This window comes from Electrophorus electricus, chromosome 19 (assembly GCF_041902795.1).
Source record: "Electrophorus electricus isolate QZ-2024a chromosome 19, ASM4190279v1, whole genome shotgun sequence".
In the NCBI taxonomy this organism is placed as follows: domain Eukaryota; kingdom Metazoa; phylum Chordata; class Actinopteri; order Gymnotiformes; family Gymnotidae; genus Electrophorus; species Electrophorus electricus.
In genome coordinates, this window is record NC_137515.1 from 6,563,448 (window position 1) to 6,580,905 (window position 17,458).

A 17,458-nucleotide genomic window follows, 5' to 3' on the forward strand; every position below is an offset into this window, starting at 1 on the left:
TGTTATGTGGGAGCCGAATGTGTCTGTATTTCTGTTTTTGTTTATTTTACTTTTGTTCCTCTCTGGCCTGCAGAGAGAGAGTGTGCTAAGCCTAGACTCCAACCTGTTATGGGGGACTGGTTTGGGACCAAGGCAACAGCTGTCACAAACTGTAACTTTGTTTTGTGGAATAGACACTTGTGTTCTGAGTAGGGGCTGGACCAGGCCTCTATGTTCTTGTATTTATTGAAACAGATATTAGCCTGTAAAGCACTTTTCCCCCATGTCGCATTGTCTGTTTTGTAAAAAATAAATGAATGAATAAATAAACAAATGAAGCAAAAATTATTTTTTATTAGTGTATTGTGGATGCTTTGTTCAATGAATACACTATATATATAGTGTATTTTTACAAAAATTATGGAGAGACAAACCTCAATCAGAGAGGGACCTAAGAGCCACCACTCCTGAAGCTCTTCAATGTTTGTTTAATATGAACTAAATTAAAACCAGGTTTACTGGGTGACAGGCTCTCAGACACAGACTTAAACAGCAACAACAACCTTCAGTCCATGATCCTATACTTAAATGTGTGAATGTACATTTTAAGTACTAATAGAAAACATTCATGCTGGACAGTATATCTTTATGTACTATATTTCTTAGGTTTGTGTGTGTGAGCATATGATGTATAGCAGGAAGCAATCACAGGCCGATGGCATAGCTGCCGGTCCTTTACGGGTCAGTGTGTGTAGTAATGACTCACTCATTGATTCCAGCACCATCATATACAGGAAAGTACTGTCAGTCTGCATCACAAGTCTGGTCTCCTGTCCCGGGTACTGTTTCAAAGGACACACTAAGACACAGCCTTTGACTAACTCTCTCTCTCTCTCTCTCTCTCTCTCTCTCTCTCTCTCTCTCTCTCTCTCTCTCTCTCTCTCTCTCTCTCTCTCACTCACTCACTCACACACACACACACACAGACATCTAATGGAGAGTTCCTAAGCTGAGTTTGACTGACTTGTATGGACAGTACAGTGTATTCTTATTCCTGAACTGGTATACTGTACATGAATGCCACATTTTATTATATTAATGCATATTTTATTAATGGTTTCCTTTTGCTGTTTTTTAATTAGGAACACAATATGACACAACAGTGAAGGCTGCAAATACAACTGCATAATTGTAAAACTTTTAGAACTGGCCAACTTAAAGCATCAGGAATTTCAGAAATATCACAAATGTTTCATTTTATATTGATAATTGTTCAATCCAAATTTGGATTGTTATTAAATTATTACTGTAGTATGTATTTGGAACAACTTAAAATTATACTCCCTGAAATACAAAACTGCACATACTGCATCATACAGCCGAAATATGGACATATACACACGCACACAAGGGCAATCAAGTAGAGCTGGAATCCACCTTAGTCCAGTCAAAGTTGTTGTTTTTTTAAAGGGGGAAAACATCAATGAATACCGAGCTTTATCTTAATAGCTCGTTTTATTACCATAACATTTCGGAAAATAATTTACTACCTTTGTGTAATGAAACGTTTAATAAAAGTTAGTCGAATTACATCAACATTAGCTCTTTGTATTAAGATCACTATTCGTCCGGTGTACCGTTCCCGGGAGAGTGGCCCACGAACTCATCCCAGCTCTTCCGACATGTCCGAACTATGCATTCGTGTTCTTGGTCATCTGTAAAGGCAAATTAATATAATTTCTCGGTCGATTTTAGTGATTACACGTTACAATAACTCACTTTAAAATGCAAAATAGTCCAGTATTGTAAGCAATTTACAGCAGGGTAACATGTTCGTGAAAAAATAAAATAAACCTACGTGTGATAAAGAATAGTGAAAAAAAAAACAACTTTTATCATTTTTTCTTTTGTAAACATTAGATTCAGCAAATTAGGATAACATAATAATGAATTCTGCATTGCATTTCTGAAACTACTTGAGTTTCAATGCAAGCAGTTTTTTAAAGTTAAAACAACAAACCATTTCCCTAGAAAGCATAAACAAGTATCTTACAGACAACGTACAACCTACAGATTTAGGATATAGTCAGGATTTAGTTTCCCTATCTACTCGGAAATTACATTCCAAAAAGCAAGTGTCAATCTCATTATTCATATGCAGCTCAGGCAATTTACATTTTTACGTGAAAGATTAAGACAATAATTATGAAAATACGTTCTCAACGACCTACTTGAAGCAACAATCAATAGTTCCTTTTCTCAAATAGATGATTCTGCAACCAAAAACAGTAGATAATACGCTGCTTTTTAAATTGTTAAAACTGAAAAGAGTTGCTAATTACGGAGCAAGAGGTAGCAGTTCTACTGGAGCTGAATCGCAGCGCGCAGCTGCATGCACTTCAGCGCTCACCCCCGTGAACGTGGCGAACTGGGCCCATTGTTGAGACCAGGTCTTAAGCTCTCCTCTGATTGTCGGTAATTGCACGCGATGGCCCTAAACGGCCTCTCCACTCGCCTCCCGCCACTTCTACCTGGCTCCCGCATGTGGCAATTGAGAATTTTCCAGCGCGCGACCGCTCCATTCGGCGACAGCTGCATGCTAACCAAACGTGCATCACACTTATTCTGTCGTTTCCACCTCCCGTTCATAACAAGGAGGTCACGCTCAAAGGGAACATTTCATCACTATTTTAAACCAATTAATACCTCCGAGCGGACTCAGCCAATGGCTGGTGGTCAGGGTTGATCTGCAATTACAGTTTCCGCTAGCGCGTGTGGTAATGGGACCAAATTCACACATTTTCATATTTGTGTTAAATTGCCCTCTTGAGACTGATCGTTTCCAAACCATTTACCGAACCGCTAAATTCATAGGCTAATATAATTCTGTTTTCGAGTACAGGTGTCTCCGTGGGTCACACGCAATCATAAGTAGCTTACATTTTTTAAATAGATTTTTTTTATTTGCTGCATTTAAGGCGTGCTGAAATGGCCCTAAAAATAGTCAATTTCTGACATACAATTTCAATATCAATATTGTTTACTGAATGTGTTAAAGTGATGTGCATGTAATATCCATTACAGTAGGTGAAAACGTGCGCTCAGTAAATGCGGAAACTTATTTCTGTGGACAGAACAGGAGAATGTTTCCAGTTGCAACAATACATCGTAGCAGAAAAAAGGATGCTTATTAGAAAAACGCCAAATATCGCTTAGTGTTTAAATGAAGAATGTAATGTAATTTATGTCTTAGTAAATGCTTCAGAATATAATTTCATGATGAAGCTACCAAAATATCTCTATCCTCAAGCTTGTTAATACGTCCATATGGCAACATGTTACAGGCTTTCTGAAGTACATTAGTACTTTATGGTTCACAAGGCCTTAGAAAAGAGAAATGCCATCAAGGTTTGTTGCAGTGTGTGGAACATAGAACTACACCTATGTAAAATATCAATCACATCTCAAGGTTTCTGTAATTATGTATGAAATATTATTTTGAAAAGGTTCAACAGCTGGAGACAGAAAAATGAAAAGAAGATAAAAAAAAACCCAAGATGATTCTGAGCAATTGTTTTCTTTTATGGAATGTGGATTGCAGGGCATAACAAAGTCTATGGTCAATTTATAGTGTTCTCTACCACTTTCCACATGTCTAATAAATTATTACTCAGTCTCCACACCAAAGTCCACCAGAGGAACCACTAATGGCACCTTGTTAAACGGTGTTTATCTTAATCCCTAAAATACATTTGAAATGTTTCCTTGCAAACAGCAGTGCACTTGTGTTAATGGTTTTGAGATCACTGTGGTCATTGGTGAAGTTTTGTTCCTCTGTAGCACAAGTAGGCTGATACGACTGTGCGGACAGCCCTGTGACATCTTCACATGGGGCTTTTTACCAGGAAGCCCTTCTGTAGACTGGTGGTTGAGACATCAGTGATATCTCTGTTTGACTGATCTGCTTTGAGAGACTGAACATAGTACGGTCTGGTCCTGTTTTCAACAGCAATGTGGTGTTTTGATCAAGAATACATTTCAACGGAACAATTACTGCAGACGTAGGAAAACTGGACAAACAGCGCAGCAACATAACAACTGGCCAAAACCAGAACTGCCAAGAAGAGAGTAGAAAATACAAATACTACAAATAGTACAATGAAAATAATGAAATGTGATACTACTATACTAACAATAACTTCACACCAGTGCATGGTTGAATCTTCTAATGCTATTTTCTGCCAGTTTTGATTAAGTTAACAATACATTTTTATTCTGTAGAGCATACAATAATATTTTCAAACGTCTCAGAATATGAGCAATAATTTCTGAAAAGATTTTGCTCTTTTACATCTTAATGAATACAGTAATTTGGCCAGGTAAGGTAAGTGATCAGAATTCAGAACTCCCTGATGCTTTATGAATGGGGACCAGTGTGTTACAATGAACCTGAGTCTGGCTGTGGACTGCCAGTCTGGTTATGGTTTTAACAGGAAGGCATATCGATGATGGACAGCTCTGCATGATTTGCTGTCATGCGTGGAGGTTGGTGAAGTTCCAAAACCCTCAGATCTGCGTACTCAACTGGACTCATCATGCCCACTCGGTGTAGTGCCACGATCTTGGCCACAGACCTTCTTACATTACAAAGCCTCTCTGCTTAGGGTGGAACCAGAGCAATTATTTTGCCTTCCTCTAGCAGCCACCTCTGGCATGCAGGAAAACACCTCTACTTCAGAGGAATATTCAAAAATCTAGGGAGAGGAGAGTCAGTAGCAGGGTGTGTTTCAACCAAATGTTATCTGTTGATATGCATTAAAAGCTTCACAAACATGAAAATGTTTTATTCATTGGTATTTGATTTGTTAAATTGCTGTTTACTCACTCTGAGATAGATGATATGAAACTAAAGTCATTGGTGTTGAATTAATAAAAGTAGTTAAAAATATCTAGGTAGCTAATACTACCTTATGCACAGCTGGTAATAACATGAATGGTTTTGCCATGCAAGGAAAGATATTTGGCAGAATAGCAGAATAAGGTATGCCACAGGGTGAACAGACTCTGGGCCTTACATGCAATTAAGTGTTTTGGCACAGGGGAGTGACCCCCAAATAACCAACCCCCTATATGCTTCTCTTCCCTGGACAGCTCAGAGACATCTGACCCTGCTGGCATGGTCCACTCTGCACGGTGACTCCTCAGGGCTTCCTCTGTCATGCTCCAGTGTCTGGCCCAGAGCCGGGGCATTTCCTCTGGCCTTCCTGCCCAGCCCATGCTGTTGTCCCTTGGCCGGCTACCTCTTGTCATCCCTGCTTCCCCCCTTCCCACTGGATTCCCCCCTGCTCCCATCTCACAGCTGTAACTGAGTTTATCCCTCTTTCTTCTCCCCTTACCCAAAGGTTCCCACATTGTGGGTCAGGTTGTATTTCAGCAGTGGGTCATAGTCTCTGCCTCCACTCTAGTCTCCTTCATCCTGGAGGGAAGCCACGGGTAATAAATTCTATCTACACACCCATTTCGACAAATAGCCCTTCACCTCTGAATGATAAAAATAACAGATTGTTTGCTGCACTGTGCTTTATGATGTGAGGGCCTAGAACCACTGGTGAGCCAAACACAAAATATCTGTACTCCATTCATGCCTCTATACAGATGAAAGAGGGAGGGCATTTACCTAAATTATCACCTAAATCTTAAGCTGTTTGTTATTATCACTTTCTTTGATTTGAGGTTTCTGGTCTTTATGGATATATATATCTGTGTGACTTTGTTACTGTGTACGACTAACTGAATGGTAAGTGGAAAGCGTTTTTTGGATATAGTGGACTTAATGTTTATTTTTTTGGTCTTCTGATCATACTTCTCATCCAAACATAACCATGACTTTGATTGCAGTTGCTTTAGGCTGATGGAAGTGACTAGCTAGCACTACAGACAACATGCACTGCGTAATCAGAGAAGTGAAAGGATATTTCCAAACCTACATAAAGAATGACAGCACCACACACAAAAATCAGGTTTGTATGTAGATTTAAATTTAAAGATAAATGCACACCAATCCTCTACTATACATATCATACACTTCCTGAATCAGAACAGCTCAGAAACACAGGATCAGTGCATTGCAAGCACTCTGTTAACATGGTTCCCCATGTGCCTCTCTGCTGAATTATCAACAACAGAACTGCAATGTCTAGTGAAGACAAAATTCAATGCAGAGGATAGTTCCTAGTTCCACATTTGTGTTTATCAGACATCTGCTTGGAACACGAGTGTCTCTCTGTGTTATGGTAACTGTGCAGATGTGAATGAGATCTAAATGCTGTGAGTCAGCCTGTGATGATGGGAGGTTGGTAATTTGTCTCACATTGCATGTAGAAATTCTGGACTGGGTCTTACCAAACTACATGTCTCACATCACTGGAAAACACGGCCAGCCGCCAAGTAGTGACAAATGGAAAGAGAGACCCATCAAAACACACATACACACACACGCACATGTATGCACTGACACACACACACACACACACACACAGGGCACATGAGTGGATTAAAAGGATTGAGGATTTTCTTTTATTGAGGTAGTCTATATAAAGCAGAGAAGACTAATGCATTCTGTCAATGTAATTCTAACTTACTTACTATGCAATTTCCTAAAAGATATGAGTTTATTAAGAGCATATGTTGCTTGAATATACATCCACTCTTTATACATACACATAAGTATAGACACACATATATACACATGCTCATACACACACATACACACATTAATTGCAGGCAGCAGTGGTGTATCATATTTAGTCCACAAACCTCTCTAATCCATGACATTGTCTGGTGGTGTGTCGATCCAAAACCCTGGCACAAGAAGCAGAATTCCTATCTACAAGGCTGACATACCAAATTCACTTCAAATCAAAGATCCTGCATTGGGCATTGTATAGGAGCAAAATGTGTTTCACATTTTCCTTTTGGAGACTCAAATGGCTGCGGTTGAGAAGCATTTCTGACTGAGAGAAAGGACCTACCAATGAGCTATCGCACAATCAAAAGGCCTTCCAGCCTAATGTCTCATTCTACATGCATTTAAGCTAATCCTTTTATGCCACTTTAAAACTTTCTGTTGTCATGTTTTCCAGGTGGTCAGAACAGAAATGAAATGTTTTAGCAATGCTGAGCAGAACATATTCCAACATGTGACCAACAAGAATGCATTATGAAGGAACGAATTATAAAATGTGTTACAACAGATGTGGATATCAGGAAAAATGACATGATATGACAGAAATAAATTCAGCTGAAATTTAGATAGAGATATTTGGTATTGTATGCATTACATGTGCAGGACCATGCAGGCGTACAATGTTTCATATACATAATTTGTAACATTAATTATCTTACCAGCATTTCGAAGAAAACTGCCCTCATAGTCAATAATAACTCTGGTGGTAGGATCGTAGAATCCGTCGCCACAGCCATAGCAACCATCAGGAATGACCCGAGGGGGGTCTTCATCAGTTAGCTGGGACTCTCCTATTAAATATGCGGGTAATCAGCAAGATTAAACATTAAACATTTTTTATTTTTAGGAACTAGAATTTAATAAAGAATAAATGTTGAAAATTGCATTTTTGATGCAGCATGGCCAGTAAGAAAAAGAAAGATCAAAAGTGATGACAGGTTACACATCTCTGTCTCTCTGTTTTTCTCTCTACATGAATTGTGCCCAGGTCAGTTCTTTGATACCTACTACCCCTTGCTAGGATAAGCCATGATCCTACTGCTATAGAGATTAGTTACAAATATGTGTTTAAAGAGCTACTACTCTACAAAGATTATTACCACCTCAGGATCTATTACCTCATTCTAACACAATATGAAGAGGCTTTAATAGCTAGATGTTCCTAACAGTCATGATTAACTGAGCCAGGTGTATTATACAGGGCTGGAGCTATGGCTGCAAACAATGCGTGGTTGGTTATCACATATTATCACAATATTAGCCAATAATATCACAGTATTACATTGCAGAAGGCTGCAATATGCAAACGAGGCCTCTGACAAATCACAAATCATCCTGACATGTGCCAGAAGCATCCTGTATGATCCAGGTGAGTTATATGGGTGTTTTGATCAATTATAGTATTTACGTCATTCATCAAACATAAACTGCCATTGGTCAAATGGTTTACGAGTAGGTTTTTAATATACAGGAATATATAATCAAATATAGTATATCATGCAGTGTAGGAGGAGGGTAGATTGGTCTCTCTTCTCAGATGATATGTTTAGGAATGTGGGCAGCATACCTGCAGGTTTCAGACCATGGCATCTCTCCGTGTAAAAGCGCCTATCATAGCCATCACAGTAATCCCAGTCTGTTTCCTGGTACTCCTGCCCATCAGAAAAGGTATAGCAGCCCTGCAATTGATGAACAGCATTTATATCACACAGTGACATTTTCCCTCAAATATGAATAAATATTATACAGTTATTACACTCCAAGTGGAATGATATATAAACGGCAGTGTAATATTGTAATTAAGTCCGATGACCATGTAAAACATGTTTATGAGTTATCTGAAAATGTTGTTACACTATTACACGTTACACTATTTTCTAAGAAGGTCACATAACTACCTGTTTGGATATTCCTTTTTCCCACCTTCCCTCAAATTTGCTTCCATTGGGAAAGTATAGTACTCCTTTTCCATGAAACATTCCATCCTTCATTTCCCCTTCATATCTTGTCAAGGTGGGGAAATTGTACTCTCCTCTGCCTTCCATCCTAAGAAGAACAAAATAACTCTGGAGAGGCAATTTTTACTTTCATTATATAAAGACTAGATAGCTCAACAGTTTGAACTAAAGAAACTGCAATGACCTGCGTCTCTTGAAGAAGCCCAAAGATTTTTGCACAATAAACAATGGATACAATCTACTGCTTAGGCCTGCAACTAGGCATTAGGACTTCTTTTAACTAATAACACTGGAACAGGTTTAAGTCTATAGCGTACACACATTTTGGCAAATGGCGTATAACTAAATTAGTGATATGAAAATTACTTTTTTGCATTACCTCCAATTTTTGTAAGTGCCACTATAACGGCTACCCGTAAACTCCATTGTAACTCGTGAAACTGCCACTGGCAAGAGCTTGGTAACGTTTCCATGGTAACGTGTGAGCGACGTCAACGCTATAATTTAAATTAGTTAAGCACATATTGATACATCAACTTGCTATCCACAATCCCTATTTTATCTGCTAGTTACGTGGAAAATATCAGCACTGAATAAGTACCAAGAAAATTGAAATAATGTTCCTAGCGCCTAAAGGCGTCAGAGGTTGACAACGGCATATATAACGTCATATACACGCGCCTGAAAATCGCTGCGCAGGCGCAGTTTACTGACCTTCTTTTAGCGGCCTCGTCCTCCTGCTGTCGGGGACACGGAATCGTTTTGTAGAGGGGGGCTGCCAGAATATTTTTTTCCATATTTCTGTGTTACTAGTCATACCATGCCCGGCGTCGTTAATATTCCGACATTAGCAGAGTTGAATGTCGAGGAGGTATGTCTCTAATAGCTGAAACAATCACACAACTAACTTCTAACGTAGCATTAATAGTTAGGCTGGCTAGCGTTACTTGTCCTGGCTATTACAAATTGCTGCTAAATATTACTTATATGCTTGCAACTCATGTTATCTTATATCTTGCGGATTATCTAGCGTTATGTACGTGAATACAATTTATTTAACCAGTGGTCCATCTATGCGTTGAATGGGTAAATGTGTTCTCCTCGTCCCTTTTGTTGTTAGCATATAATCTATGCTAGCTAACTAGCTAGCCAAGAAAGCCACCGAAACATGTTCTGTAGTCCTTGTTCTTTAACTTATCTGTGTGTTATTGCAAACATTCAGTGCAACAGCTGAATTTCTTTAAATGTCATTTAACTCTAATATTGATTAACTTAGGGTTCGTGAATTTTTTGTGTGTATTTTCACAAAGAGCTACATTTAAAGCTTTTCGTAGACTCCAATTCATTTGTTGTCACTGTATAGAGTCAAAATTTGGGCCGGCCGTTCCTGTTAAGATGCACCTGTCGCGGTGTCCTCTTGAACAGGTACGTGTGTCGTCGGCCGTACTCAAGGCAGCGGCGCATCATTATGGCTCACAGTGTGACAAGGTCAACAAGGAGTTCATGCTGTGCAGATGGGAAGAGAAGGACCCTAGGAACTGTCTGAACGAGGGGAAAAAAGTCAACGAGTGTGCACTTAACTTCTTCAGGTACTGAGTCCTCTTTGGTGGGACACTTAAGCATACAGGCTGTTTGTCTCTGATTAAGTGCTTTTCCTATGCGCAGCCTTATGAGCATGAGCTATTTCCATTAAGTGAATCACTAGGAATATTTAAACTTTAAGGTAAAGATGAGGGATTATTTACTGTGTACATACATTAGACTGCTGTATAGCCAATAGAGTGATCTTGTGTATGGTGTCCTGTGCATTTATGCAGAACTGATAATAGATTGTATTAAAGGTGACAGGATAAGCCCAACTTACAAGGTGGAGTAAATGGAAAACATTTAATTCAGTAATTATTAATTATTTGTTTTTTTATATATACAATTTATAAGAATTATATAATAGGAAAATTGTCATATATATTCCTGTCTTAGGATCATTTGTACTTATATACAGTTACAGAGTGTAATTGATTGGTTGCCATGGTCGGTTTATTAGCTAACCTCCACCTTGTTCACCATCCAAAAATATCCATTCAGTAGTCCAGCATACAGAAACAAACCATTGATATAGAGCTGACAAAAACTGTGCAAGACAGAAGACCTCTACCTGTACCCCTGCCTGGATATTCTTGTTTGGTGAACCACTCTCAGCACAGTAGTAACACAGGCATGTGTAAAACACACTCATACCAGTACATCTACTGACACTACAAGTACTATGGTACTGTTGTTGCAATCTCATTAGTGGGTTGAGAGTGGTCTCCCATCCAATGGGAATCAAGTCAGACATGGTCAGTCCTGGGGTCTGAGACTTACCAGTGGTAAAAGGGATCTAAATTTTCTGAAAAGTTGAGCATGTGGCAACAGTGACTTGAATCCTGTGATTATACACAGGTATATAATAAACTTATTTCAGTAGGTTTTAAATAAAGCAAAGAGTGAGTGTGTGCACATGCACAGCTCCAGGACTGATGAATACAGAATGCACTCATGTCAAAAACAAGGAGCCAGGAATACAGGTTCCTTATCTTTTGACATTTGATTTTGTGTGCGCGTGCGTGCGTGCGTGCATGCATGCATGCGAGTGTGCGTGTGTGCACCGATCAGCCACAACATTAAAACCACTTACTTTGAAGTGAATAACATTGATTATCTCATTATGGAACTTGTTACAGGCTGGGATATATTAGGCAGCATCAGTTCTTGAAGTGTTGGAAGCAGGAAAATGGACAAGTGTAAGGAACCGAGTGACTTTGCCAAGAGCCAAATTGTTATGGCTTGACAGTTGGGTCAGAGCGTCTCCAAAATGGCAGGCCTTGTGGGGTGTTCTCAGTATACAGTGACCAGTACTTACCTAAAGTGGTCCATGGAAGGACTGGCGAACTGACAACAGGTTCATCCAGGTGTCCAAGGCTCACTGATGCACATGAGGAGCAAAGGCTAGCTGGTCTGGTTTGATCCCAGAGAAGAGTTACTGTAGCACAAAGTTCATGCTGGCTGTGATAGAACGATGTGAGAACACACAGCATCACAGCTTGCTGTGTATGGCTCTGCATAGCCGTAGACCGGCCATGCTGACACCTGTCCACTGAAAGAGTCTACAATGGGAGTGTGAGCAGCAGAACTGGACCATGATACAGTGGAAGAAGGTAGTCTGGTCTGATGAAGCCCCCTTTTTTAACATTATGTGGATGGCTGTGTACATGTTAGTGACTTACCTAGGGGAGTGATGGGACCAGGATGCACCATGATGGGTGTTTTGCTGGCTTGACGGGGATGTACATAATATTAAGCAGGTGTTTTTATGTTATAGCTGATCAATGTATATATGAATTACAGGTCAAGCAGTCTGCTATAATAAATGAAATAACTTACATTCCCTTTCCTAGTAAATGATTAAGTTTATTGCTGGAGATAAAGAAGAAAAAGTGCCTGTACAGCCCACAGTTGCCGATGTGACATTATCATGATGCATGGCTAAATCCCGTAATTATGTGTTGACCCTTCAGTGTCTGGTTGCTCTGCTTACATCCTGAGTTGACCACAGAGATCTGCTCCCTGGCTGATTCCGTGTAGGAAGTGGTCTGGTTCATTTCAGTCTGGGTAATGACAGGTGCTTGGCTCTAATAACATGGTGACGCCTCTGCGCTATGACTGGTGTCTGTCATTAAAACAGAAAACAGCTTTTACTGGATGTCCACAAATCTCTTACCCGCTTGCCTAGGAGGGTGGAATAAACCTTTTTGTCTGCGGCGTAAACATGGCAGGAGCAATGAGCTGGAATGCAGGCGCATAGTGCAAAGTGGCCTCAGAGACACTGAAGAATAAGTTATGAAGCTAAGTTGTCAAAAAAAAAAAAAAAAAGCCAAATATCACAATAGCTTGACCAGAAATGATAATGAAATGGCTAATGACTGCCCACTTCCATAAGTAATATCTGCAGGTTATAACTCTTATGATTTCTTGGTTTTTGAAGCAGGTTTAACAACATAACAAAAAACAAACCTACTTTGCCAGCACTTTCATAGGAATTAACTATGAATTTTGTCCTTCATGTCTAAGATGGGTGTTTGTGGTCCTCAGTAGCCAAAGGTGTTAATGATAAATAAAACAGTTGGGAATAATTTACCATTTAGTTAGAATGATCTCATTATTAGCATTTATTTAACATTTGCTCGCACATCCATACGTTACCAGCAGACAGTGTTTTTAAAGCAGTGTATTATTATGCAGGCAGATTAAGGGGAACTGTGCTGAGTCATTCACCGAATACTGGACATGCCTGGACTATTCCAACTTGGCTGAACTTCGTCGCTGCCGTAAGCAGCAGAAGGCGTTTGATAACTGCGTGCTGGAGAAGCTGGGCTGGGAGAGGCCTGAACTGGGGGACCTGTCCAAGGTGAAATGCACTCATATGTTTTCACTGCACCCTCTGCTCATGCTCACAGGATGGTTTGTGTGTGTGTAGTTTGTTCATGTCTTTTTGTTGAACAGTATGCCTGTGTGTAATTTAATCAGTCTTCTTCGGACCTTTGATGTCTTTTTTTTTTTTTCCTCTCTCTCTCTTAGGTGACCAAGGTAGCTACCTCTCGGCCCTTGCCCGAGAACCCCTACCACTCGAGACCCAGGCCAGAGCCCAACCCCATCATTGAGGGCCCACTGGAGCCTGCCAAACATGGCAGCCGCATGTTTTTCTGGAGCTGGTGAAGAGGGACTTTCAACTTCCCCCTTGAAGCCCTCCATGATAGCCACTTCCTCCCCCTCAGACATTTCCGGATCTCATTGGACAGTTGGATACATAGTGTATCAGCCACAATGTTGAAATCTTAGAAGTCAACAAAGCTTATTGATGTGTTAATTAAATGGATTTAATTTAAACTGTGCCTTGGGTTTTGTGTTATGCCTTTTGTCCTATCGATATTTTCAGCATCTGATCTTTTTAGCATCTACTATTACCAGTGGTGTAAGGATTCTCTAAATTTCTATGAAACCTAAAAAAATTCAAAGGATTTATAAAAATACTTACTATAGACTTGTTGGGGTATACTTATTTATTTTTTGCTCACAATAGGTTGTTAAATAATTTGGACCTTATATAAAGCAGAAGATATGGGATACTAATCCAGTCTTGAACCATAACTTTACCCCAAACACACTTTGTATTTCTTTCCTTTATTGGCTGTGTAGTGCATAATCTTTAGGTATGAACAGTATGCCACATTCAGATGTGTTAAGATGTAAACTGCTTACCTTTTAAAAGGTTTTTCTGTATGTTTTTAACCATGGCTTACTGGACAGCTCATTATATGCCTGATGGTTTGTTAGTGCCGCATAGAAACAACAGTTAAAATAACGAATCACACCGAAACATGAAGCAATCTATCAAATAAAAGCAAGAAACAGAGAACATAGCTAGAATGCTCCTTGGGGTATCTTGGAAATGATTGGTGCTCTTTAATTGTGATAAATTTCTTACGGAAATAAGGGCAATGGGTTGACACCCAGAACTTCGTTTGTGGGTAGAAACAAGATGAGGGCAACCCACAGACTCCTTTGCTCTCATGGCCCTTTTGTAAATGGCTTCATTCACATGCTTTGGAATTGCCCCCTTCTCTAACCTCTAAGTTCATTGTTAAGGTTGCATTTTTAATAGAGGCCTGCTCTGCTGGCCAGTCCTCACCTTCTGACTAAACACAGTAGACACATGGTGTGGGTGGGTGTGTGTGTTAAAACCAGACTGAGGCTGTGTAGTGTCAGGGACCTCAGGGTTGAGGGTTCAGTCCCTTTGGGCTGAGACCAATTTCCTTCAGTGCTCCCCTTTCACTTCCTGTTTCGAGGTCTGTAGCAGGAGGGTCTGTGCAACACAACTCCAGTTCAAAGAGCCAGTGCAGCATAACAGCCCTCCTGCCCTTCTGCTGCAGACCACCTCGGGTCAACTGGCCCCAAAGGCAACAGAGAGCACTGCACAGTATAAATAAAACTAATGGGCCAAGCTCAAAGCTCTGTTTTTCAGCATCTTTGATTAATTCATAGAATATGTGTGAGCACTTTTTGGGCTGCATTGTAAACATAGATTTGGATTTAATTTCACTGTTAATAAGGAATCTTTTTTATGCTTAATGAGGTAATCTGAGCTCCAAAATAGTAACATGCAAGCCTGTGTGTTCTACTTAAATATAATTTGAAAGTGGTTATTTTTTTATTCTGGCATGTGTGGGCAAAGGTATCCCATGACTTGCTATTCAAAATAGAGTTTTGTCTGAGAAGCATTACTCTTTTAATGAGCTAGATGGAAGGCTACATCAGACTGCAGGTTTAAAAGTCACTGGTATCAAGGTGTGAGAGGTGCACGAAGGTCAGATTTGTGCCAGCAACATCGGAGTTATGAGACTGGAGTGGAGTCTGCATGAGCTGTCAGATGAAGGAAAACTAGGTTAGATCTTACAGTAGAAATATCTAAACTAACCTGACTACCAAGAACACAGGGAAATGCTTCATTGTTTCACTGACTAATGAATACCCATTGAGCAACTTTAGTGTACCTTACACAATTAACATACCATTCTGAGTCCATTCTGTTATTACTTTATTTTTATAGGCCATATTATGTCACATATATTGTGGCTCATGTTTGTAATGTGAACTCTTTCCAGAGATGTCTATTTGCTCTGATCTGCTCTCTTGTTCATACATGAAGCTTCCTGGAAAAAAAAGATTTTTTTTTTGACCCTGACACGTCTGTCTTAAAAATCCCCCTGGAATCTCCAAGGTATGGTCCAGTCTAGCGACTCATGCAGGAAGCTGCTGACAGTGCTGGCTGTGACCTCATCCACACCACCACAGTGTATGTGGTCTGGAGGCTCTAGGCAGGGCTGGGGGCTCGTGGCAGTCCAGGTTCAGACCCCAACACCGGAAAGTGGGGTCAACGTCGGTCGGCGTGGCCCTGCCGGAGGAAGCTCACTCTGGCAAAGAAATACAATACATGAGTTTCATAAAGCAACAGCCCACCTGGGAGTTCACTGTGCTAAAACATTCAAACAAACCAGCTCATTTATGACACTACACTGTCAATATTCCCATTGTCCGGCTCCTACTTTGACAGGTTAAAAATAAACATTTAGAGGGCGATAGGTGCAGAGAAACTCTCTTGTGGTCACAAGGGTCAAGAGCGCCGCTCTATCTTCTATCTTCTATCGCTCTATCTTCCTAGCGGCCCTCTAAACCCACTCCATGCTGTGCATCGAGTGGAACCTTTCTTACAAATGACATTAAACTGTAAATGGGTAAGTCCTATGTGGTTTGGTTTCTGAAGGTTAAGGTTAGCTAGCTACCAGTTGTACCAGCTGTTCTGGTTGTTAATGCAGAAAGCAAGGCATAGTCTGTAAGTGTTTACTTTAGCTCCCCCCCCCACCCCACGATCCATGGCGTTGAGTGCTGCTTTCATGTTTCCTTTTAAAACGTGCACTCAGAGCAGCTTTGAACTCGCATGCAGGTCGAGCTCACATACACAGCCTGCCGCAGCCTGTAGACGTGACTCTCCAGATGGCTCTTCTCAGAACAATGCATGCATATATTGGGATAATGCAAAGTTTGATCCATACCATATGTATAATAAAGCTTGCATTTTTAATGAGATTAGTGTCAGGCATTTGACAGGAGAAAAGGACTTAGTTCACTGACACACACATGCTCACATTCACACACACAAAATGACTAAACCACAGATGTACAGGCTATCGGAAGAATCTGAGCAAACCTCGAAAGGAGTATGAATTTCTTGATCATTCAGCACAAACAGGAGCATGTGCCTTCCTAGAAGATGCTCCTAATATATACAGAACCCTCAATGTATCTTTGTCTAATTTTCTCATGCAACAGTTGAAGTGTTTAAGCTTTAGACCATGTGATTACCCAGTGGAACCTTGCTTTTTGCTGGACAGAAACCACAGGTGGATGGTTTAGATTCTTGCTGCTCGATGAGGTGGATATTCTGAAGTGCTCAGCACTGCCCCTATTCACCCATATGTGACACATTGACTTGTATTTTTCATGATTTTGAGAGTAAGTGTGCTAATCCTGGACCAGATGTTTTGCCACTTGTGAATCAGCCACTTGACCAGATGGAGAGGTAGAGTCTAGATCTTTGGAAGGCAAAGATAAATATGGGCCAGTGAGCCATGAATGTGTCATGAGTGCCTCAATATGCACCTCAGACCTCCTGCTGAGCTATTCTTTGAGAATACCTATATTCTACTGTATGGTGCAGTTCTACGTCTGAGACTGCCCATATTACTATGTTACGCTGCGCTGCACCTCACTGAAGAGGGAATTCAGGGTGTCTGGCAGCTGATAGCCACTACGCCTCTGGCTGTTTGCATTCCATGCCGTATGCTACATTTAAAGCTCTTCTGTGCTTGAAAAGGTTTGTGAAAGGTTTTCTGTGCAGCATTTGTGTTATAGTGAGCAGAGTCAGGCTGAGTCAAGACAGTACAGGTGATTGTTCGCTCTGAAACACCCAAATGACTCTATGTTGTGTCATCTTAGCGCAACCCAAGGAAATACTTTAACATATGTATTTTTTTATCTTTTAATGTATTAGAGCTTTCCAAGTCTTGTTATATTGTTTTGCCACAGATCTGGAAAAAAAACTTTTAAAATGTATGCAAATATGAAAGGGAATATTACACTGTCATATGGTAGGGGGAAGCTCAATCTGTAATTCTTGTTT

At 40.3% G+C, this 17,458-nt stretch overlaps 2 protein-coding genes across 6 annotated transcripts; one reads left to right on the forward strand and one right to left on the reverse strand.

Annotated features, from left to right (window-relative positions):
- Nucleotides 1-45: 45 nt before the first annotated feature.
- morn5 (MORN repeat containing 5) lies at nt 46-9,310 on the reverse strand. Of its 4 annotated transcripts, none has more exons than XM_081702605.1 (6): nt 9,062-9,310; nt 8,623-8,770; nt 8,292-8,403; nt 7,384-7,515; nt 6,796-6,840; nt 46-1,694 (listed from the first exon to the last, which is right to left on the reverse strand). In XM_081702605.1, the coding sequence occupies exons 1-5, from the start codon at nt 9,106-9,108 to the stop codon at nt 6,800-6,802; spliced, it is 480 nt and encodes a 159-aa protein (XP_081558731.1). In that variant the 5' UTR covers nt 9,109-9,310; the 3' UTR covers nt 46-1,694; nt 6,796-6,799. The 4 variants fall into 4 exon arrangements, with proteins under 4 accessions (XP_081558731.1, XP_026862773.2, XP_081558730.1 ...); XM_081702604.1 differs by lacking the exon at nt 46-1,694 and adding an exon at nt 5,339-6,489; XM_027006981.3 differs by lacking the exon at nt 46-1,694 and adding an exon at nt 5,340-6,402.
- A 75-nt stretch (nt 9,311-9,385) lies between these two features.
- On the forward strand, nt 9,386-13,608 carry ndufa8 (NADH:ubiquinone oxidoreductase subunit A8). 2 transcript variants are annotated; one of them, XM_027008462.3, is made up of 4 exons: nt 9,386-9,553; nt 10,108-10,271; nt 12,964-13,129; nt 13,300-13,608. In XM_027008462.3, the coding sequence occupies exons 1-4, from the start codon at nt 9,503-9,505 to the stop codon at nt 13,435-13,437; spliced, it is 519 nt and encodes a 172-aa protein (XP_026864263.2). In that variant the 5' UTR covers nt 9,386-9,502; the 3' UTR covers nt 13,438-13,608. The 2 variants fall into 2 exon arrangements, with proteins under 2 accessions (XP_026864263.2, XP_081558974.1); XM_081702848.1 differs by having other exon boundaries at nt 9,402-9,553; nt 10,046-10,271.
- Nucleotides 13,609-17,458: the final 3,850 nt, after the last annotated feature.